Genomic DNA, 25,610 nt, shown 5'->3' with positions numbered 1-25,610 from the left:
GTTATTCGCTCTAACATTATTCAGCCGCCAAGCACAGCGATCGAAATATACCAAATCAGTGTAAAATGTGACCGGATTTGAAAACAGGACTGCAGGTCGTTTCCTGATAAACTTTTAGTAAATTCCTATTATATCGGAACACTTGTTCTTGCACCTGCATTTTCCTTGATAATATATAATGACGAAATGCGTAAATATTAGGATTTTCATGAACATGTGTTCCGACATCGTTATAATACATTCGTGTTATACTAAAAGTTTATCAGGAAACCTATCAATTCATTCGTTGAGAGCCTGCAATCCCGTTTTTATCCGGATTGCGAATAATTTGAAGGGATTATAAATAAATCAGTAATATTGAATATTCGTAATTAACTCCGTGCACTTTTTATTCAAACGTCATTGTGTATTCAACCGGTTAAAAAAACATATTTATCGATCGTTGTAAAACATAAACAACAATATTAAACATCTTGTGAGAAATTCGTTATAATAATTGCTATTATTGAATATTATTAAAGATCACACCCATTGCCAAATATTTTCTGAATGAAGCCAAGAAAACTGCTAAATACCAAAGTGATGAGTACACATTTATACATGTATGGGAAATTCAGGACTGACTTGGCGTCTGAAGGCGCTGTTTTTACTTCATATTATTGTCAGCACCTTGGCAAGTCGGCGCGCGGAGCGGTATTGGGCTTCTGGGGCATGCCTGAATCAAGGGGAGGGATGAATATTTAATGAATCGTTGTGATGGGCTGTTTTCAATATTGCAATCATTTAGTGCGGATGGCCGTTTCCGAACTTAAACGGTTACGAAAAATCTGTTCCACGTTATTATGTCCACATTTATTGGACAAATATACAGAAAGTACAAAGGGCATAGCTTATAGGTAGTGTATGGCTAAGCCATGATGCGTATAGCATAATGTGTCGCCTACCTTCAACAGAACAAAGCCCTTCAAATATATATTTTTAAATCCTTAATTCTCAATCCAATGTTTTAAAATTGAAAGTTCCATTTTTTGTAGTAAAAATAGCACACGCTAATTCCTATTTAACTTTGTATGAATTTTGTTAAAAACATTGCTAGAAACTACACGAATTCAAAAACGGGAAGCATTAATATTATTGTTTACTGACAGAAGAATCTCTGAGATTAGCGAAGACCTTACACCGTAGTTTAAAGTAAGAATAGTCGTGATGGTATCCAACCTACGATAGGATAGGAACAATTAGGCTGGTTGTAAATATAGGCTAGTCCAGTTAGCTCGAATATCGTTATAAGATTAAGAATACGAACCATAAATATAACTGAAAAACGCGAAAACAATAATTACTTACATAAATTCCTACGTCAGTTTTTCAGTTCTTGTAGAGGAACCAGGTCAAAGCGTTTACAAATTCGTCGTGATCTTGTTGTGGCAGTATGGCACCTACCTACCATTACTAAAGAAACTATAAATATCTCTAAAAACATGTGCCAATTTGAACGTTCTATAGAGTTAGTTCTGCAGTAGCTGTACGTAAGCAGGCTAACACAACAGCGCGCGTTCCCATTGAAATAGCCAACGCCACGGCTCTCACACCTACTACATACAGTACATTGGTACAGTGCAGTACAGTGCAGTACAGTGCAGTGCAGTGCAGTCAGTCAGTGGAGTGGTATTCGACATAAAGTTGCTTCTAATCTGGCAATATTGCACATGTTTGGTTGGGAAGTTATTTGTGCTCCTGCTCCATGCTACTTCTCCGCTTCAATGTTCAGCCGCTATATTTAGCCTGGGCGCTACAACTGTTTTATTCCAGAAGTCTGGTGTCGCGGTCAATACGTGTCTAATGAACCTATTTATAATAATCAATCGCTTTATTAATTAAATCGTCGAGTACGTGATACCACTGAACCCTGCATCTAAAAACACATATTTACAAGCAAATCAACTGTTTTCATTGTCAAGGGTTATTGAAGTATCCGTTTCTTTCCATTTTTAAGGCAAGTATTATATTGACAAGTCAATGATATTTCTAAATGAAACGTTTACCTATTCCTGGATTCGTTCAGTGCCATTGATTCCGAACAAAAAAGTGATATAATATTGAGTGGTGTCAATTTCATGAAATCGCCGATAAAAATGGTCTTAAACTATTTTTATACTATGCCCGTGTTATTTAGTTTCTTATTTTAGACCAAAGTTGTCAATAAATTAGTCAACATTATTACTTACACTATCTAGATTTATATACTTATCAATCAATAGTCTAATATTTGGTTTTGGTAAATAAACACGTTGACTCCAGAGGCTGTCAATGGCACTTGTTAGTGCGGTATTAATCTGGAATTAACCTTTTAGAGATGGCGGTACAGCGGGCCGTATGCATCGTGCGAAATGAGTCCCTCCTGAAGCAGGTATTTATTGTGGAGCCAACGACTCCCCTCGAGGAGTTCCGGCGCATGATCGCTGACAAGTTCCAGCACGAGGTGGAGGAACTGGATCTGCTCTTGCAAAACTCCACCTGCCCCCTGGTAAGTCTTCTATTGAGAACCTGCGGTATGTGAGAGAAGGATGTTTAAAGCATTTCTTAATATACCTACTCGTATATTTACTCTTATCAATGTAGTGTGATTCTTTGGAGGACAAGATCCTTACTTATTTTTATGTAAACAAACTGTGAAAAGCGTTATTTTTTATCATTTTGTCAAACATATGATTATGCTATATTATATATTAGTTTTGTCAAATCATGTGAATTGCATCGAATTTATATGGGTACTTATGAATGTAACATCATAGGGTTCACGATCGAAGAAATAAATCTATAATTAATAAAGATTACTTTCAAATTTATCTAAAACAACGTGCGCTTTTTGTGTGTTTCGATATTTTTTACAGTATTTCCGTAGGTATATTCAATAGATGAAAAACAATTTAAAAATGAATCCAAGAGGCTTCCTCACATGATATTTCTACATGCGTTTACTTTGTTATCAAATATTGTCTTACACCACAATCGAAACTCTTTCAATTGTATTTCTCAATATATAACACTTTGTGACATGATATTTCTCGATAATAACATTAAATATACCTTTTTTAACTTTTCTATTTAATATCTATTATTTTTTGAAAAGTTTCTGAAAACTTTATATTAAAGCGTTAATTACCTACGTTTCTCTGCCTTTTTTTAAACTTGCTGAAAATTGTTCTGAAACATGTATACCTATTATATATTTTGTTTCCATTCCCCGATTTAGCGCATTTTTCGAAAAACAAATCGTCCATGGTTTCTTGTGATTACTTATCAGCTGACAAATTAATTCCCTTGCCATTTTATCTGACACCAGTATCATTTCGACACCCTGCTTCAAATCGTGCTTAGTGTTCACTTCTAAATGATCCATGGTTTCGTAAGATTACTTATCAGCTGACAATTGACGCCTCCCTGGCCACTGACACCGGTATCATTTCGACATACTGCCTCAAATCGTCCTTGGTGTGCACTTATAAATGATCCATGTTTTCGTAAGATTACTTATCAGCTGACAATTGACGCCTCCCTGGCCACTGACACCGGTATCATTTCGACATACTGCCTCAAATCGTCCTTGGTGTGCACTTATAAATTATCCATGTTTTCGTATGATTACTTATCAGCTGACAATTGACGCCTCCCTGGCCACTGAAACCGGTATCATTTCGACATACTGCCTCAAATCGTCCTTGGTGTGCACTTATAAATTATCGATGTTTTCGTATGATTACTTATCAGCTGACAATTGACGCCTCCCTGGCCACTGAAACTGGTATCATTTCGACATACTGCCTCAAATCGTCCTTGGTGTGCACTTATAAATTATCGATGTTTTCGTATGATTACTTATCAGCTGACAATTGACGCCTCCCTGGCCACTGAAACCGGTATCATTTCGACATACTGCCTCAAATCGTCCTTGGTGTGCACTTATAAATTATCGATGTTTTCGTATGATTACTTATCAGCTGACAATTGACGCCTCCCTGGCCACTGAAACCGGTATCATTTCGACATACTGCCTCAAATCGTCCTTGGTGTGCACTTATAAATTATCCATGTTTTCCTATGATTACTTTTCAGCTGACAATTGACGCCTCCCTGGCCACTGACACCGGTATCATTTCGACATACTGCCTCAAATCGTCCTTGGTGTGCACTTATAAATGATCCATGTTTTCGTAAGATTACTTATCAGCTGACAATTGACGCCTCCCTGGCCACTGACAACGGTATCATTTCGACATACTGCCTCAAATCGTCCTTGGTGTGCACTTATAAATGATCCATGTTTTCGTATGATTACTTTTCAGCTGACAATTGACGCCTCCCTGGCTACCTTATCCGACACCGGTATCATATTCGACTTGGAAGCCAGAAATAACATCATGTTACTTCCTAGAAAAACGAAGGTTCTTAAATTTTTTGTATTTGATTTTTAATGTAGTTTGGAAAAATAATGCAAATGTACAACTTTGAACCCTATTAATTATGAGAAGTGTGCTATATGTTGGTTACGTTATTCCCAAATCAGACTTACTCAAATTTTAGAGAACAAACCAACTTCTCAAACGTTTAAACATAATAAATAGTATACACTTGGTAACCCACTCGGGTTTATTCATAAATATAATGTTTTATGATGTTAACAATAAACTGGAACAAAGGGGTCATATACAGTAACAAATGTAATATGTCTTCAAAATAACTTTCGATCTTCTCGAATCGTTTCGCTGTTGTTCACCAACTAAGATACCATACTTTTACGCCTGTCAGTTTGCCTTTCGCAGGAATTATGTGACTAACACACTTGCGCTACACTCTCATTGTTTGGCCTATTTCACCATATCGCTCGCCATACAGGAATGCGGGAATGTATGGCGAGTATGGGCGAACTATTTGCTGAAATAGGCCAAGCCAAGTCACAGACTTTTTGCAATTATGTTTGTGTTCGTTTGTTACTAACTTTCTTATCATTTTCTGAATGTTTAATTTTTTATATTAATTTGCAGTTTGTTATTTTACTAAAGCATTATTCGTAAATTAGTATGAACACACTTCTTTAATTTTAGTAACTTCATACATTTATTTGAAATTATAGAAATCGATGTAGTAGGTCGATAATAAATGACAACAGTCATATTGGTTATGTTGTAGATGTACATACTATTCATGTAGGTAAACATACATTATGTATGTATTCAACTCTAAAGTATTAGTGAATGACCGAAGTTTCAGTCACTTTCGGCCAATAAACGAGTTTCGGCCACGGTTTCGGTTTCAGCCCAAAAATCAGCCGAAACTTCGGCTCAGTCGAAGCCTGCTTTCGTGATGTTTCATAGATATTTTAAATGTAGAAATTAGATAAAATTACATTTCAGAAGTTTTTATTGCTAGATATATATGCGGATTTTTATCTGCTAGTTCAGATGTACTGCCGCAGTGAGTAGCGAAAACCGAGTTTTCAACTGTTAAAAACTGGGCGGACTTATATAAATACGTACACTGTAAAACGTGCGTGACCAATAGAAAGAGGCATCTTATTATTCAAATGGATGGCAATAACGCCTGTTTGGTAAAACGAAAAAAAGATACCTCCTACCTACGCAGGTGGAGGGAGGTAGTTTCGTGCTAGCCGTGAATCGGAAGTTCATTCGCTCATATTGCTTATATTTGAATAGAAGGCGAAATGTAATTTTTAAATGTTATTTAGTCAAAGATTATCGTTGTTTTGCTGCACCCAAATCTTTTCAAAAGTTTATCATAAAAGATGGCTGCTAGGTAATTTACAATTTTTAATGCCTTTGTACAAACTTGCACCAACGCTCTATCCCAGGCCTCAAAACCCCTACTTGTGAAGTTTCTGACACATATATACTTTAAACTTAGGTCAAATTAATATTCTCACCCATTTATTTATCGGGAAACAATATTTGGAAATAATTTTTAGCAATGTAAAGAAAAAGCTAGAATCTGAAAAACCTACTTACAATCATATTTTCTAAAATAAATTGCCAAATGTAGAAAACCTAGCATAAAAAAAAATATTTTATTTGAATATTTCTGTCCTTGCCAAGAAGGATTAAAACGTACGAACTGAAAGTGGTATATCTATGGTAATACGACAAATCGTATCTGCGACGAACAAGAAAAAACTGTTTACGTCAGGGGAGATTTATTTATGGGGGATATGAATTGATGTTTAGTCTATGGGGAGATGTAATTTTCATTCAATAAAGTTTCAAAACGTCCTTTTTGATTTTGATAGTATGAAGTGCGGCAAGTGCCGTTTGGTGAAAAGTTTCGCTTCAATATAAATAAGTTAGTGCGTGTCCCCCGACGTAAATAGTTATTAATTAAATCCAAGCCATGATTAGCAGTAAGCGGAATAAAGAATCTTTACTACATATCCTTTTTCGTACTTTCGTTACGAAATCGTACTGCTTGGAATTCTATTTCTGTATTCTAATTCAATTCTAACTAGGTGTACCTACACTTATATTATTACTACTGGACCATGTTATTTAGGACTCGGGACAGTGGCAATTCAACACTCTTTTGAAAAGTGATATAAAGTCATTAAAAGGCCTATAAACCTAACCTATGTAATCTAGTTTTTTTATTTTATTGATTTCATCAATAGTTATGCCCCATAGGTGTACAAAAACTGTAAAATAGTTTACACGATAAAATAAATTTAAACCCTGCAGACGGAAAGCCTTAAATTTAATACCAACCAATTAGCATCTAGGCACAGCGAGCATGAAGTTTGGCTGTGTGCAAAAGATGTAGGGCCTTTACAACATTACAATTCTGAATGGTGGTCGTACACCGTTATAGCGCAAAGTATGATTGTGTTAACCTTCGACAAGTATAAATTAATCACAGAATAATAGGCACAGCGAGCATGCAGTTTGGCCAAAAGTGAGATAAAGTCATTTAAAGTTTCACCATCCTGAGTTGCCGTGGAACAGTACCGTCAATACACCATCCTGAGTTGCCGTAGAACAGTACCGTCAATACACCATCCTGAGTTGCCGTGGCACAGTACTCTCAGTACACAATCCTGAGTTGCCGTGGAACATTACCGTCAGTACACAATCCTGAGTTGCCATGGAACAGTACCGTCAGTACACCATCCTGAGTTGCCGTGGAACAGTACCGTCAATACACCATCCTGAGTTGCCGTGGAACAGTACCGTCAGTACAGCCAAGTCCTTAAATAATTGTGAAAGTGTGTTTCAGGTTTTAGAAATACTTTATTCTACAGTTAGTAAGGTAGTTTACCACTGTTTAGCGGAAAAATAAAAAATTACCACTAATCATGTATAAAATGCACACTTTACGAAAAAATGAATGTTGCATTTATTGAGATTGGGGGTGTGGTGGGACTGTTAGGTGTTAGATATTATCAGCGTAAGGCCGGCCCTGCATTTATTCCACTCTCATAATACGTAATATTTGTATAGAGCGCTTTTGCGACATCACAGCTCTCGACTCAACATACCAATTCAAATCGGCAGGCGAAATTACTGTCACTTTGTTTTTTGTTGTGTTTCTATTTGGTAAAAATTGAAGTTTTCCACAAAAAAGTATTACTGTTTTAGAATTTAATAACTTTCAGATGAAACACAGTAGCTGTGCCTATTCCATGTTATTTGCATAATATATTATTTACATGCTTAATTAATGCTTGTTCATTTGTCTTTTAACACTTCTAAGAACATGTAATTTACTGTAATGTAATTAAGTTTCACTTGTTGACTCTAATTGACCTCTGAACAGGCCCCTTTAATCCGTGGTTCTGCGCTTCACCGAGAGGCGTCCAGACCCCCACGATAGGTGACAGTACTACGCATCGGTATTTGCAAACAAGTAACGTGTGAATGACTTTGATGTTTGCAGGGGCGGCCAAGCCGGCCAGCGGTTGGGTCGGGCAATCCTACCCCGGTCCAGCCCTCCCTCACCCCTCCGCCGCAGCAGCCGACAAGCAGCATATTGAGCAGCCGATTGACCCGTGGTCGTAAGTAACCTCTCTTGTGTGAATAGATTATAATATTATCCCTGTGGATATTATTGACCAATGATATATTGGACCCGTAGCCGCCATGGAAAATTCAGTTATTTAAAAAAAAATTAATCCTTTCTTCTGTCCAAATAAGAATCCAATGGAGCTTTAAATTGGTTTATATTAGTAGAATCGGTGACATGTTGTGGAAGTTTGTTCTATCATTATTATTATTTATTTATTAAAAACAGATACATACAGAAAATCTGCCGGTTCTGTAAAGGCTACAATAATCTTATTTTGGAAATGTTTCAGCCTTCACGGGACTAATCAACAATTCTAACAAGTGTTACTTGAATAGTATAATTCAATATCTATATATGACGCCTGAGTTCCACAACTGGGTGATGCGTCTGGAGCTGGGTCCGGACTGCGATTTCTTGTCGGCACTCCAGAAACTCTTTCTCATTCTGGAGGTACACACATATTATATGCTCCTTCACCTGACATCCCCCAAAGTAGTAGTAATAGTCATTGTCTCAAATAGTCAATCCTAGTTACTTTCCAACTTTTAATGCGTTCTAAGTTAGTGACTTTTACCCAACACTGCCTTAATCCCTTCTTCCACACCTTCTTCAGGAATGTACAAGTATCCGATATTGATGTTGCGTAGACCTGCGTCACCAACACCTCTTGAAAAATTAAAACTAGCTTTCACAACCTCACTAACAACTGCTTTTGCTGGCATTTTTTGTTGACTGTTTTGTTCCTAGCATTGATATAAAGCAGAAGCATTGTTAAAAAATTTCTTACTCAAATGACAAAATTATTGGTAGACTTTATATACGCTATTCATTAATTGCTCCACCATGTTTAACCCCTAGGGCAATTTTGGGAGATATTCTTCACAGACAACAAACAACCGTAGAGTCTTTTTGGGAGATATAAATCCCAGCCTGACAAGGTCTCTGACGATTTTACAAAATGGCTGCAACATGTGTCTGTGTATGAATCTCCTAACAGATATATGGCGATAGTCGCCAAGATACTTGAATCATCCACTTACCTGTGGAAGAATGGCCTTGCCCTTCAGGTAGTTGCCTACGCAAGTAAATTTAAATTGTAAAAAAATCACCACTCTAACGATGTGTGTATATATATATATTTTTAAAATTATATGATTCATCAAGATAAGAAGAATGCTTACTGCAGTCTAAAGCCAATGAATCCACCAGGATTTCACTCATATTTTTAGGTTCTACAAACTGTCACATTATGGCAAGCGATCGCTCAAAAAGTTTTTGCAAACTCCTCATAATATGCCAAAAATCATTTGAGTGGTTATAGAATAATGTTTTGGTGTTAAGCTATTAAGCAACAGTTACACTAGGGGACAAATGTCCCCCAACGTTACATTGACTTCTCCACACGGTTCAACTTTAGTTCAACTCAACCAGATTGATACAACCGTTCAACCAAATTGAATATGTATCTGTAGCGCCCTGTAAAGTAATCCAGGTGAAGTGTTTCAGGATGTTACGTGCAACATGCACTGCGGTATGTGCCGCTGCGTGTCCCCTAGTGTATACTTGGCCTCGGTATCAAGCCTACTGAGTTTGGCAGCGATGTGTCTATTAATGTGTCTCTTGCGATTCTTCACTCAAATTCTAGTCGGGAAACTTGTAGTGCAAGCGGGAAACTGGTGAATCTAATAAATATAACAAAATGCTCAGATTGATGAAAAGAAAAGTTTTTTTTTTGTGTTCTTTACGTGATGTAGATTGACTAGTTTTCACTTGTACTGTGAGTTTCCGGACAACCTGAATAAATAAAATAATACATGCAAATGGTTATTAGTTCGTATTAAGTTGAATATAAATATATTTTCCCATTTTAGGGCAGCCAAATATTCCGTTTTAAAATGTTTCAAATGTTTTTTGGGAATTTAGAAAAGAATTCTTTGTCAAACTTTTTGCTCCTACGGCTTCGGGGTTTTCTTGCGAATGTTTTGAATCCACAATTTTACTTTGTATAATGTATCTCCTTCTGAAAGATTAACAAAATGTACCAATTTGAATACATGAATGAAATAAGACTGTTGGCCGTTTGCTATCTCAATAAAGTCATTTGATGTCATCGCAAATCAGCATCATTTAGAAAGTTTTTTATTGTTGTCACTTTGTCAGCCTCCATTAAACGCCGATTCTCAGTCCTTGCCATATTGATCATATTTTGTCGGTTGTCAAGCATAAACTAGTCCCAGCAAGAGCTCGTACGGATATTATCGACATTCTGCTTCTTTCTCACGTGTCTTGTTTGAAAACTAAAAAGACACATGCAACTAGAACGATCACAATCTCTCGCTGGGACTGGTATACCGTCATGATCGTCTGATTAGTTGATCAAACTCTTTGACCTGGTTGTTTTACAGAATTTGAAAAGTTCAACAAATTTCAATATTAATATTCAAATTTTGTGAAAGTCCTATTCAAGTTTTGTTACACGAAGTACTGTTAAACAACCCGTCCTTACAGTTTACCGCCCTGTTATTTTGAAAATTTATCATCAACTGCAGCAACTGTCAATTAAAATATATATACACATATGCCTTTTGTCTATTGTGATGATGTCAAATTGGAAATAAGCTCTATTTTTATTTATTGATGTTTGAACGGCATCTCGGTTAATTCTCGTCCTGTTAGGGATGATTAAATTTTAAATGGTGTCGATTTGTGACGATGTCAGTTGTGACAGGATTGACCTTAGGTTACCTACAAATAACATAAAAGACAAATATAAAAATGATAAGTTGTGGGTCTCTTTTGCTTACGTAAAATAGCTGAATTTGAAAAATTAAAGATTTATTTATTTTAAAACTTGCTTCATTATTTCTGCGCTACATGCCTTATTTCATTAGTATTCGTGTATTTTAATTAATAATATTAATTTGTTAGTGTGTTACATTAGTAGAAACTAATTAAGGAACATTGTCAAACATTAAGTGGAACAAAAGAATCTTTCCAATGTTCATTCCATTGCATCAACTCACAACTGTGTAAGTTATCTCCATTTCTGAAGGCATAAACGGAGAGAATGCTCCGCTTCAAGCGACAAAAATGTTTACTCTGTCTTTGCCCTATCTTTTGATTGATAAAATAACATATTCTGGCGAATGCTTTACTAACCTTATAAAGTTGTCTTAAATAATAATGATCTCTACAGCACTTGACTTAAAATTTCTTATCACTTATACACCTAGGCCCTTAACTCATAAGGCTACTCAAGTATCCGATACTCATCTTGTGTACTTACATCACAAACAACTTGTCACATACCGTCCGTACACGATGCCACACAAGATCTATCACAAGACCTGCGTCGTCATCAATCACATTACCTGCATTGAGCTCATGCAGGTAACTGATTGATGTGACAAAAAGTCTGACTTAGTACTTGAATCTATAATTGAGTATCATAGCCTTGTGAACGAAGGGCCCTATATAACTCCAAAAAGTGTTGTTCAAATGATTGAATTGTAATTACATATTGACTACTTGTATGCAGGAAGAGCAGGTATTGTACTGAGCAGTTAGTAATGCGTTTTGCTAACTGTTGTAGGCAACCAAGTCCCGTGCGGTGAGCACACGCAGATTCACAGCCGCCTTCGCATGGTGTCAGGAGCGCTCCCAGGACCAACAAGATGTCCAGGAGCTACTCACCGCCCTGTGTGATGAAGTAGAGAAGAGCTGTGCGGCCAATACCAACCTCACCAACATAATCAAAAATATCTATGAAGGTTAAATAATTCAAAATTCATACATATAATAAATGTACATCATACATATGTGTAATTATACAAATAAATGTACAAAATACATATCGTCGCATTAATTCGTAGAATGCGTAACACCCAAATGTAAAATTTTACAGTAGGCACAAAAAACCTCGTAGTGAAAAAAAATGAAAGACGGCTTATTCTTTTTATTTATGTTTCGAACATATAATATATTTGGAAATTTATTTTCAATCATTAAACTTTTGTAAGTTAAGGCTTTCTATTTCAAATCGGAGTTAGGAAGTTTACGTAAAAACCGAGAATGGAGATACGCATTTTACAAAAGATACATACTTTTCTGCGAACAGTTTTATGAACAACCTAGCGGAAAATTTGGGAGATAGGAATTTTACATTTACAAAATAAAACACAACAATGTATGTGTATGTCGAGGCAGTCTATTTAGATGCATTTTAATGATTTTAATGATGCGGAAGGTTATCGTTAAAGGAGTGGTAATCCTTTTCTAATGTCTGTTTTAAGTCTTGTAAATGCTGGTACTTTTCCTTCCTTAAGGGATTAAATCTGACTCTCAAGTGAAATCTTCAAACTCTGGAGATCATTACAGATTCGGCGACGGTTTTGTGCTGGGTGAGATCTACACTGACCGGGAGTAGTCGTGTCAGAGATGATCGTTAAGTGACGCTTGGAGTTGATGAAGGAGATTGTAGAAGAATTTGATCTGACATTGTCGATCACCCTTGTTGTCCTGTAGAAATAAAACTGATGTACTTACTAGGGTTTGCAAGACCCGGGCAAAGAGTAGCCATGACAGGAAACGTTGTGAAAGAGACTCCTCAGAGTGTGAAGATAGGTGGGAGAGACTTGAAAGTGGAACTGGTGAGCAAACATGTGCTTTAAGCGTAGAAACTCTTCATGCTCAGCATCACTTTGGAGTAAAGTGAACGCTTCATCTTGCCCGGCTGGTCGATCCCGAGGCGAGAAGAAAGGACGTCGATAGATGCGTGCGTTCCTGCGTACAATGCAGGACAATTGACCCTCCACCATCATCCCATGAAGCAGGTAATCTTAATGTTGTGACAACCTGGAGTCGCTTGGCAGTTGATGTTACTCATTTCGGTAGGAAATGTTTACTCACATTTATCGATTGCGGTCCAAGTAGATTTGCCGTGTGGCGGGAAATCGAGTCAGATAATGCAGCTTCGATTATCAGACATTTGGAAGAAGTGTTTCGGGAAAGAGGCCCGCCCAAAGTAGTTCTCATGGACAATGGTACTGCATTTTGTTCCTACAGTGTTACAGATAAGTGTAAGAGATGGAATGTTCGTCAAAGATTTTGCGCGGCATACCGACCAGCTGGAAATGGTATAGTTGAACGACATCATCAAACAATAAAAAGAACTGCAGCCAGAAGTGGAAGCGATCCCCTGCAGGCAGTGTTTCGGTACAATCTTTGGCTGCAAAAAGTCAGGATGATCGAGGTATTGCGCTGTCTGGTATAGTTCACACTTCACACTCGTGGAGACACCCTTCTGCGCAAGTGAATATAGAAGAGGAAGTATTGACTGAGCTCTAAGTGGGCGATCTTCTTGCGGTTAAACCAGTAGATGGGAGATGCACATCGTGCATGGAAGGGTGACAGGACTTACTTCAGTCAACAACATTGAAGTAGATGGCATACCAAGACATGTGCTTGACCCGCGGAAGATGCATGACAGAGAACGGACTGTGTCTGAGGAGAGACGAGATGGAATTGCCGCACGTTCCACCGTAAATATTTTGGGTTTCTTTGAAGAGGACAGTGAAGAACCGGATCCGGATATGCATCAGGAGGAGATCCACTTGCAAAGAGATGGTGACCTTGAAGAAGAGATAATCACAGAACAAGGACCTATTAGGTATTTACGAAACCGCAGAGGCACATAAAACAAGAGAGCTACGGCAGAGCGTCACACGGTGCAGAAGACGTCAGTTTAGACTACAGATACAAAACACTATTCGTGACTTCACAATTAAAATTAAGGTTATAAAATGTTCAAAATTGATTAATCAACTTATCTCAGTTAATTTCACGGTAAAACTATTACACCGTAAATAAATTTCCTCAGTCAAAAACACAACAAGCGTGCACGGCTCACCGGCCAATACTGAATTAAGGAGTTACGAAGTATTCGCGAGTAAAAATGGCACCATAATTTTACGCAGTTTCCTAATTTGTGTTTATCTAAAAGGTTAATTTTTTTTTAAATTTTCGAGTTTTACCAGTCGATGCGGGTCTAAGTTTAACACCAGATGGCATTAAAAACGTATTTTCGAAAAATTTGGAGTTACGCAGTATACGAATTAATGCGACGATATGTGTAATGATACAAATAAATGTACATAAAACATTTGTGTAATGATACACTTTTTTTTTACATAATACATATGAGTAATGATACAAATAAAATGCTTCCTATTGTCTATGTACAATACTGTATTACCGAGTCTGCGCTGAAAAAAACATAAAAAACATTTATCTAAAAAAAAATTCTAAATGAGTTTTATTAAACTCATATTTTATAGTTGTAATTATAAATATTATTGTTATTATTTTGCTATACATAAAACAGCTGATATTAACCCTAATATGTACTAAAAAAATTCCAATTTACTAATACTACAAGTTTCATGATATCGCATGTATGTTTAAGTATGAACAAAAACTACAACATGTTATAAATAATAAATGATAATAATTTTGCAGGACAAATGAAGTCATTTATAGTATGTGGAAAATGCGGGATGGAGAATTCGTCCACAATGACTATGAGGGACATTCAACTTCCCTTGGTGAATCTGGATACGGGCAAGCCATTGAACACCTTGGAAGAAGCCCTGGAGGGCTACTTGCACCCAGAGGCCATGGAAGGAGCAAATGCCTACGCGTGTGACCAGTGCAAGGAGCGCACTGACAGCTTGAAGGGGCTTAAAATCACCCAGCTCCCCAACATAATGTCTATTCAATTCATGCGGTTCACTTATGACCCTGTCACCGGGAGAGGTATCAAAGTGAATTCCAAGTAAGTATTTGCCGTACATTTTGTTTTTAATTTTTTCATATATTTTTTGTATATTTGCTCCGCACAGGAGACCCTTTACTCCAGAAACTCCAGAGGACCTTTACTTCTGTTCTGGAGTAAAGTAATGGGCCTCCCTGAGAAAATTTAATATCTGTTACACTAATATGATTTAAGATTTTCACGGCCAAAGGTATTTTTGTTATTAGTTTTTGGAGTGTTATGCCTCCTTTAGCCAATGTTTCGGACAACGTTACAGTGTCCATCATCAGCCCTACACATCTGCCCTGATGATGGACACTCTGTTACACTAGTTCCTCGAAGCATACCGGTAAATGATTGCAGACTGCAGTCCTTTCATTATATTACAGGAATCTATCAAACTGTATGTTTCTTCACAGTGTTAAATTAAAGTTTTTTCTTTGTTTAACCTCTTGAACGCCATCGTATCCTTAAGGATAATTTAATAGGTAGCCTATACATCCTGGAATGCTATAAGTCATTCGTACCAAATAACTACAGCCAGGGACGGCACCATGACTGGACGTACTGGCTCGGTATAGTGTGGCACGACTCGAGGCTTAGATATGCTATTAAATAACATATCTAAGACATTTTAGATTATATGTTAATTTTTTATGCATATAAAAGAACAGTATCTGAACAGTACAATTAACAAAAACTTAAAAAGTAAGTTATTACAAAGGTAAATTAGTCGACCGTCAATAAGTTAATGCTGAATCAATATAAAATGAGAAAAAGCATTTCCATTATTCGTATTGAATATTAAGAGGAAGCCACAAGCTAAAAATGTGTACATTCTTGGTACACCTCATATTGTAGGTAATAGGCATTAAAATCGCTTGACAAAAGGAGTCTAGCACAAAACTGGTTTTTATTTATTTTATAAAAAATTTTATAAGAAAGCAAAAAAGTTAATCAAGTGAAACTGTCACGGATAATCTTAGCTATAATACTGTATTTTTTAAAAGTGATTTCCTTTATGCGTTCATACATTTCTATTAAAAAATATATTTTTTAGTAGTTTACATTTATATTTTTTTTTGGTAATTTTTTTATTTTATTTGTATTCTACTCAAGCGAAACTATAGGAAAACCTTCAATTTATCTAAAGCATATTTTTTGGTATTCATAATGTTCACTGATTCGTTATAAAGATTAATCAAAATAGTGATTTAGCATTAAGCTTCGCCTTAAAGAAACTACCACAGGTAGGTATGCTCAGTTATTGTGGAAAATTTGATGATTTTTTTGCTGATTCCGGCTGCCTTTGTTTTATAACTTGTACATTTGAACCTTTTTGATTTTTAGTGCATATTTGCACAATCGAGGTGAACCAAATAATTGAGTCGGGCCATGTGGTATGTGCGGTGTGGTATGTGTGGGACAATGTATGAATGTGAATGAGTGTGTGTGTGTGTGCCAAGGCTGACTTGGCTGGTGGTCCATCCTCTCTGCCTACCCTTAAGCGAAGTCTGCTGTTCACAGAACTTCTAGTATTTTAGCCTCTTTGCTTCATGCACCTATTTCAGATATTTTATTCTTCATAATTTAATAAATGAAATACAATATTGGCAAGCAAATATTTTGCCATTTTGATAGTGCGTATAATTTGATGTGTAATTATCATTATCCTCGTTCTTTCGCAATTGGCCTTGGACTGAATTACTAATACTAATGAATATAGTATTATGGCCTCAGGTTTAGGCAACTCCCTCAGAGGCCAGTAAGAAATTGACATTAACCGAGTGCTGCACGAGAGTACATATTTCTAATGGCGCCTGTCGTTCTACACATTATCAATGTGCGTACTTCGATCGATTCCTTACCGTCCCGCAAGGTAGCAGGGTTAATGTGACCAGGTAGGTGTGAGATTTTCAGTACATCAGGAATATATGAGGTTATCTCCTACAGTGAAATCTTTAGTTTTTACATAGGTATCATTAATTAGAACATTCTAAGAACAGAACTTTTAGAATCTTTGGAGAATACCGAATTGCACTGAAGATATAAGCTGTCAAAGTTATTTATTTGCGGCTTGTCAAAAGCGTGTGACATACTGCATTACATGGCGGTACTGAGACATTGCCATTTGATTTATGAATTATACTGAATTGTGGCTCGGCAAATCAATGGTATAATCAAGGCGGATGTGATTACGTAATGCTGTCTGAAACATTGTAAATAATGAGGTAGCGCAACACGGCATAATAATTTCTGAGATTCCTCTACCCGAGGGAGTATAGCTACTACCCGTGGCTCTATCCTACTGACTTTCTCTTGGGCATGCTCGGTATGAACCATCTACGGGTCAGAAGAGATGTGCATATTGTATCACACTTCTTTACACTGATCCGTGGAAGGTTTGAAAATCCGACTATCATGGAGAGTATTAGTCTCTATGTTTCTGATTGTTATCTCCGTCACCGACAGCACAGACTGTTTTATCTCCCAGCCTGCAGGACTAACTTGCCTGCAGGTCATGCCGGTGGGGAGAGCAGTCTTGCTGTTGAACAGAATCTATTCGGATATCGACATATTTAGCTGAAGGTGAAGCTGCCTTTAAAAGGCAAGCTCTATAGATGTTTGTATAGTTGGTACACCGCTTATTTATTATGTAATATCATTTACAAATGTACTTAAAAACTAATTAAAATGTAATTTTGTAATGTTTTTAAAGGAATAAACAAATTGAATTGAATAATACCCCAAAAATAAATCACTATAATTCTTTTGACTGAAAATCTTAAAACAAATCTAATTTTACTGTTGTTTTTAACTCTTTAAATATAATACATATTCATCAAAAGAAAATCAATTTGGAGACAACCTCATTCTAAATGCCTGTTGATTAAACAAACCTAAAAAGAGTTTCGGTTGAATCCAACTTGAACATGCGTTTTTGCAGTGCAGTTATTACATAGTGCTTCTCCTTGCAGGATGGTGTATCCCGACATGCTAAATATGGACAAGTATGTGACGGGAGGGGATGGAGGAACCTACGAACTGTTCTGTGTGTTCGTCCACGGCGGCAGTACATCGACAGGCCACTACTACGCTCATTTGAAAGACTTCTCTACTAATAAGTGGTACTGTTTCAATGATGAATCAGTTTCCGAGGTATGAATTTTTTTGTTATTAATATTTAACTGTGTTACTTTACAACAATTTGGTTTATCTATAGTTATACACATAACTTAGTAAATAGGTAATTGATTGAATTTAATGTTTCAACAACCTAATCATGTCTGATTATGACTAAAACAACAATCTAGTCTCTTTCGATGGAAGCAATCTTCCCAACATGCCTTCCATTGATTATATCAATGCTCGCTGTATCTCAAAAGACTAGCTCAGGTACGGAGGCTTCATTGAAGCCAGAGTCCAAAATACCCTGTGGACTTGAAACAAATTTGTGTGAAGAAATGAACGATCCATTCGTTATTCCACTATCTTAAAAAACGGATTGCAATCTTCAGAGCACTGGTGTCAGATGAGATGTTCTGAGGAACTATGGTCGTTGATCCCTTCCGCACCGGTGCACAGTCGGGAAAAACGCCAAACGTTTGGCGTGACGTTGGGCGCACGCTCAACATTTGTACACAGTTTAGACATTTTTCACACAGGAACGGGTCTTTTCTACAATGCATTCTTGAATTCAAAGCTCGGCATTGGAACGATTTGCCTGCTACTGTGTTTCATCCTTCCTAGAACATGGATCTCTTCAAGACTCATGTCCACTCCTTAAAAGTAACTAAAGGGATGAAAAAAACTTTCATAGACGATTTTATACTTCTACATATTTTGACAGACATAAAACATCTGATATTAACCCCCTAGTGATCAGTTTTTTTTTTTTCAAATTTGACCTAAAAAATTCCAACTTCGGGCAATTCAAAATTCATCAGTTTTCCGCTAATACTACAAGTTTCATTGTATTGCGTGTATGTTTATGTACGAATAAAAACTACAACATTTTATCAAAAAAGATACAACAATGTTATGATAACTTTGTGACCGAGCTGTCGAGATTTTCAGCTTTGGATCCAAAAGTCGGGTTCACAAAGGGCCTCAAATCCTGGCGTGAGTCAAACATACATAGGAAGCTGTGCGGAGGGTTTTTTTAGGAAGTAGGAAGTTGTGAAGAAAAAGGTATGAGGGGTGGGTAGGAATCTGGGGGTCAGTGTGTCCAGTAGTGTGAATGTAGCTGTGGAGGTCAAAGGGTCTTCACATAATTGGCGTACACTGTCAAGACCTGGACAATCCTCACTCCATGAACCCGGGCTTTCTAGCTATAGCTTGCCACTGGGGGTGACCAATGGCAGAGGTGTTGGTTCCGGGGGCAGCAGTAAATAGAAAGATTTCATATATAATAATATCCAAATCTGAATAACCAAGTAATTCCCAATCTTCCCTTTCCATCTTCTTCCCCTCCCACTTCCTTCAGCCTCACAACAAACCCAAATCGGGGATAGTTCTAATAGTATGATGCAATTTCAGATTTGCTACGCACTCAGAGAGAGGGCGTTCGGTGGAAGCACCTCTTCAAATGCCTACATGATTGCTTACCGAAAGGTGTCCCCCAATGCTGAGGTCGCCATGCGCGCTGTCGACCTCCCCACTCCAGCCAAGGTATACTACTTATAAATACTGTGTATCTTTACTGTACTGATATTGGATAACTTAGATCTATGTATATCTTCAACATTAATTACCAGTCTGGAGTCAAATCGGTTACTTTCCAGTGCCATTAGGGCTGCCTGGCTATCAGAGCATATGCCTATTTTCTTATTCCTGTACCCAATACGTATGTTCTCCTGTGCACAAGCTAAGATGGCCTCCATCTCAGCTTGAAATACAGTGCAATGTGTTCCTAGAGGTATACTAAATTCCCTCTTAGAACCCTGTAAACCGACCCCGGCCCCTGTTCCCTCCCCCATCTTGGACCCATCTGTGAACCAGATTAGTTCCTGTTTGTGAGTAGGGCCTGGAACCGTGTCCCATTCCTCCCTTGTGGGGTACATCACTCTAAACTGCTGTCTGAAGAAGTATTCAGCTTGTTTGCCATCCTGCCTGTTGGACTAACCGCCCTCAGACTTGTTCCGATCTCCGTGTGACTGTTTTTGGGCAACACACCTCTCCATTGACCTTTCCATTGTAACCTGTAGGCTGCCGCCATCGTCGCCCCCTTCTATTTCTAAGTTTGGTGGGGGTAGATTCAGCAGCACTCCCATGGCTAGTATTGGAGTGGTTCGCATGGCTTCTGTGATACCTCTGCATGCAAGTCCCTGTATGTGGTTGAGTGTGGCCATCACTGTTTTCAGTGTTGTTCTCCTCCACTAGACCAAGGCTGCATGCACGATTCTTGATTTTACAATGGCTGTGTACACCTCTCCTTCTAGTTTAAATTCTATGTGTCGATGGTCCGATAGGGATGGTTCATCCGACACTCCATCCTGAGACTATCAAGGTTCCCAGAGTCAGGTCTATCACCTCCTGTCTATTACTTATAACAAAGGTGGGTTCCCTACCTCTATTGATAATCTCAAGGTTCACTGTCATCAGGTATTCCAGGAGGTCCTGTCCTCGTTTGTTGATATCCATACTCCCCCACACAATGTAGTGCGAGTTAGCATCAGCTCCCTACCTTTCTACCCTTATCCCTGCAGTCCTGGAGGAGTCTCGTTATTTCCCTTGAAGGTGGTGTTTCCGTAGAGTCGTAGGGCATGTATGGTGATGCCACCACTACTTCTATATATATATGTGTTAGTACTTGAGTTGTACAAGATATTTACCACAATATTATTTCAGATATTAATGAAGGAATATCTGTATGAGAAGATGGAGAGTGTCTACATACTGTATATCCACTTCCGGGCTAAATATAGCACTTTGGTGCACACCTTCTACATCAATGGAGAGGCCACTGTGGAGGAGCTGTTGTCAGATGCTCTCCGAGTATTTCATGAACACACGAGTGGGGACATTCAGAACTTCAGGTAACCTTTGACAGTTTAATACCTCCAACTTTTGACATTTCCCATACATTGTATTTGGTATTACTACAATCTAATTTCTGGCCTTTCCCATACATTGTATTTGGTATTACTAGAATCTAATTTCTGGCCTTTCCCATACATTGTATTTAGTATTACTAGAATCTAATTTCTGGCCTTTCCCATACATTGTATTTGGTATTACTAGAATCTAATTTCTGGCCTTTCCCATACATTGTATTTAGTATTACTAGAATGTAATGTTTTGTTTTGTTTTCTAGGCTGATCACGTACAATCCCCAGAAAAACATGTTGAAAGAAGCCCTACCAAATACTAAGATGTTAATTGATGTAAACAAAGAGTACGACATACAGAATCTAATGTTGAAGACCTGCGATCCTCTCAACGACATTCAGAAACGGGGACAGGTGGAGAATCAGTTTCCGCTCTGGCACTGGGGCAAGAAACCCCCGGGACAGTTAATAATCGTTGATAACCATCAGTACCTCACCAATTGTGATTTGTTCAGGAACGTTGCCGCCCTGTCCATAATGGATGAGTACTTCAAGGCCTATGTATCGAGCATGAGCAAGTATATCACACAAGTATTTATAAATCAGTCTCCGCTCCTAGAGGCTAATACCATAAAGAATCACAACCATCAACAGAACGTCAGTATTGCCATTAGAAGGAAAAACAATGTATTATCAATCGATCCAAAGGTAAATTTTATTTATTTTTTAAAAAGAAATACAAACATTCCGAGGTTACAAACATTATCATAATTTAATACCTCCTACTACCATTGGATCCACTGAAGCGAGTTTTGGCATATTATGGCAATTTTGCAAACACCTTTTGAGCGATTGCTTGTCATAATGTGCCAAATTTATAGAACCTATAAATATGGGAGAAATCTAGGTGGATTAATTGGCTTTAAACCGCAGTTAGCAGTTCATGTGTTTTCATCTTAATATTTTGAGGAATGGTATTAACCTTTTGAACGTGTTAATTTGCTCCGTTTTATTTATACCCGTACGCGGTACATATTTTCAAATACCTATGCACGCAATTAAATGTCAAATTATAGCATTCTGACATGATTTATTGGACAATATAGACAAAACAGATTATTCTCCACAGTATGAAAACAAATCCTCGTGTGTCAACACTCTTAGATGTTTATAAAAACAAAAACATAAAATTTCATACAAAGACGTACCGTATCTTTTGAATGTGGTCCCGCCATTCACTCGGCGTGTGTGTACTTAGGCCACTGCGTTGATAGACACAAGTGGGACACCATGATCACTTATCATTTTTAGTTATGAAAAGTTGTGAATGACATACTAGTACTAACGCCATCCGTTGACAAAAATGTAAGCTAAAGGACTAAAAGGCGCGAAGAGGCGCACTTGATTATCGATCTTTTTTTATGAAATACAATTTTATTTTTGAGAAATTCTTGTAGATGTCAGCATCGTGATAGTTCTACGAATGTCCAAGTGAGCAAGAAATACATTTATGACGAAAGAGCGCTGGAATATCAGCCGTCAAAGTTTCCGTATCAACTGTTGATACAGCCGCGTGTGAGTATAGACTTTTTGCCGTAACAACAGTTGATACGGCCGCGTGCAAAGAGTTAATTAAATAAAATGATAAATGCAAATATATGTACAACCAATCGCTCGAATGGTTACAAGTGGAAAGTGTTGCTTGTGCCATAATGGAGGACTTAGTTAGCAAAGCAATCGAATCCACAACGGCATAATTGGAACCCGAAGTTTTACCAAAATAGCTACTAATAAGTCATTTAAATATTACGTATGTTTATATTATAATTTTTGTAACTGTTTTTAAATCCCATTTCAATCAACCCACATGCAGTAATTTTGAGATATCTAAATTTAAATGTTAGAGAAATAATCTTATTTGAATGATAAAACTTTGAAATTCCATTACATAAACTTTAAAATGACGTTTTAATGTTTATGTAGCATATTTTAGCTTTAAAATTTTTCATTTTAGCTTTATCTCATAAATGTGTGTTGTGATTTGGTAACTTGACGATATATTAATAATATGCCGTCAGCATTATTTCCCTGCTTAGAATCAATTGACATTGCGTCAGCAGAGATTGTTCTAACATCAGATTTTTGGTAAATTGACTTTTTGGATAATCAGGTGTCCATTTTACTATCTGTATCCATATTTTTTTCTAAATCATAAACATCAGGCAGAAGAAGAAAATTATTTGCTTGACACTATAGTAGACAGAAATTGTTGGTACTTCGATCGCTTAAAATGTTTAAGTGGCAAAAAGCAAAATGGTCCAATTGCATATTTTTGATTTTAACCAAAGGTGCTCCAAAATTAGTGGTACTTTCCGAGCACTGCCTACATCACCTGTGAAGGGGTGTTTCGCTGATATCTATCGAGTTTCGAATATGTGCACCTCCTTCAAGCAGGCTGAAGGAGCAGGATTGTCAATCAGACGAACCACCCTCCTTTGCACAGAATTAAGGAATGTTGAGTTGTGTTGTTTTCCCTTGCTTTTTAAAACAAACTTTTAAAGTCGAATGTGAGAAAAAATTTCAAAGATAAACTCTTTAGTTTGGCGTTTCATAGTTATGAAAGTTTTTAGTTCCAATTGAATAAAATAATTATAATATGTGTTACTAAAAATATCCCAAAGTTCCGGAAACCTTACTTACATATTTCGCAGCGCCATACTCTGGAGATTTTAAAAATAGTTACACCATTCTTAACCTAGTTATAATTTTTCAGATCTTCAGTGAAGAAGTGTACAATAAGCTGATGAAGCTGGTTCGGCTTTCTGTGAGGGAGCAGAGAGATAATCTAGCAATCGCCTTCAATCGCCGCACTGGAGTTCTGAATATATATGTAAAATGATAGCTGTGTGTTCCTGGTACATTAAGATTCTATATTATTCTCATACAAGATTTAATTGTTTCTGTTGCAACCCTGGTTCTTGCAGATATATATATTATTGTTTAATAAATGAAAATAGAATTAGACTTTTTAGGTCCATGTTTGCAACCTAAATGTTGTCTCAAATATACCTATCTGATTTGTATTCGGAAAACCTTTTTGACTTACTTTTTGGGGTCCAGTTGTGACTTTTTTTTATTTTCACTGTCTTATTTGAGTTTGTCAATATTTTTTTCATCAATTAAATTTTACAATGCGCTTCAACTACAACTGCTATAAGTAAATCCTAAAAAATGTTTTGTTAATTTTGTCCATATTTTATTTGTCTTGTCCTTAATAATATGTATTTGGAACTCAGCTAAGTGTCAGGTTTGTCAGGCAGTTTGTCTTCTGTAGGTAATATGTATTCCAACGTGCAATTTTAATTTGAAACAATCTCATTGGGCGCAAAGGAGTTGATGCTTTTATACTATTTCTACATAATTGTACCAGTAGAAAGGAGTTGATGCTTTTATACTATTTCTACATAATTGTACCAGTAGAAAGGAGTTGATGCTTTTATACTATTTCTACATAATTGTACCAGTAGAAAGGAGTTGATGCTTTTATACTATTTCTACATAATTGTACCAGTAGAAAGGAGTTGATGCTTTTATACTATTTCTACATAATTGTACCAGTAGAATGGAGTTGATGCTTTTACACTATGTATATCTACATAATTGTACCAGTAGTTACAATTATTTAATTGTAAATAATGGACCCTTACTAGAGTACATTTATTTTTCTTTAGTTGTGTGTACATGCAAGTAGCTGTACAAGACACATTCTTTACACTTTTGTACTTATTGTTCACCTCTGGAAATTTATAATGCAAGTTAATGTAATTACATAAATTTATAAAAAAATATTTTAGGAACATTAATTTATAAAGTAATGTCTCCATAAACTATTATTTACTTCCAGAATAGTTTATTTATAAAGTAATGTCTCCATAAACTATTATTTACTTCCAGAATAATTAATTTATAAAGTAATGTCTCCATAAACTATTATTTACTTCCAGAATAAATAATAGTTTATTCTGGAAGTAAATTAATGTTTCTTTTGTATAACATATTATTATTAAGTATATTATTTGAAACATTAATTTATAAAGTGATGTCTAACGGCTGCGCTAAAGAAAGATGTGAAAGGTGACACTAAGTACGACGGAAGCCGCGAGTACGCGGCAGCAGTTTGAGAAGTAGTCTGGATTAAAAAGCTGTTGTCGGACATCGGATGTCCTTGTGATGAAGAAACAACGCTGTACGTTGATAACCAAAGTGCAGTTTAATTAGTCAGAAATTGGCTAGGACACCGTCTAGGTGTTGTGATGTGGTTGATTAAACTTGTTAACGGACCTTACATAGATAGATTTGTGTAATTGTGATTGAACTTAAGTTTAATTTTTTCTCATTGAAATTATGATAAATTTATTATACATTTAAGTATTGTTATTTTATTGTAACATTGCAAAAATATTTTATTTCAATGTTAATATGCTGGTAATTTTTATTCACGTAGATGCATACATATCCTATCACATGGTATGAATCTCAGAACAATATTATTAAACATAATATTTTTATTATTAACTAAAAAAATACACTGTATAAATACATATGTATATGTAACAGAATGAAATATATTTTCATAATATTTCAATTTAAGTGGTCCAATATATTATATATTGACTCCAAAT

At 36.6% G+C, this 25,610-nt stretch overlaps 1 protein-coding gene across 1 annotated transcript; it reads left to right on the top strand.

Moving 5' to 3' along the window:
• The first annotated feature begins 1,681 nt into the window (after window positions 1-1,681).
• On the top strand, window positions 1,682-24,717 carry LOC149409483 (ubiquitin carboxyl-terminal hydrolase 47-like). The gene is made up of 12 exons (XM_089649831.1): window positions 1,682-1,996; window positions 2,355-2,527; window positions 4,347-4,445; window positions 7,939-8,056; window positions 8,357-8,517; window positions 11,660-11,837; window positions 14,584-14,899; window positions 17,857-18,037; window positions 19,418-19,549; window positions 20,729-20,916; window positions 21,195-21,636; window positions 23,702-24,717. The coding sequence occupies exons 2-12, from the start codon at window positions 2,357-2,359 to the stop codon at window positions 23,825-23,827; spliced, it is 2,112 nt and encodes a 703-aa protein (XP_089505957.1). The 5' UTR covers window positions 1,682-1,996; window positions 2,355-2,356; the 3' UTR covers window positions 23,828-24,717.
• The last annotated feature ends 893 nt before the right edge of the window (window positions 24,718-25,610 follow it).

This window comes from Hesperophylax consimilis, chromosome 31, assembly GCF_061612785.1.
Source record: "Hesperophylax consimilis isolate HC1 chromosome 31, BYU_Hcon_1.0, whole genome shotgun sequence".
Taxonomy (NCBI): domain Eukaryota; kingdom Metazoa; phylum Arthropoda; class Insecta; order Trichoptera; family Limnephilidae; genus Hesperophylax; species Hesperophylax consimilis.
Note: the sequence above shows the minus strand (reverse complement) of the source record. Positions and strands in the feature narration are given on the sequence as shown.

Excerpts from the sequence above, each read along its gene's own strand:
- LOC149409483 (XM_089649831.1), top strand. The coding sequence starts at position 2,357 with ATGGCGGTACAGCGGGCCGTATGCATCGTGCGAAATGAGTCCCTCCTG. Across the intron at positions 2,528-4,346 it reads AAAACTCCACCTGCCCCCTG|CTGACAATTGACGCCTCCCT; the intron begins GTAAGTCTTCTA and ends ATTACTTTTCAG. Across the intron at positions 4,446-7,938 it reads TACTTCCTAGAAAAACGAAG|GGGCGGCCAAGCCGGCCAGC; the intron begins GTTCTTAAATTT and ends TGATGTTTGCAG.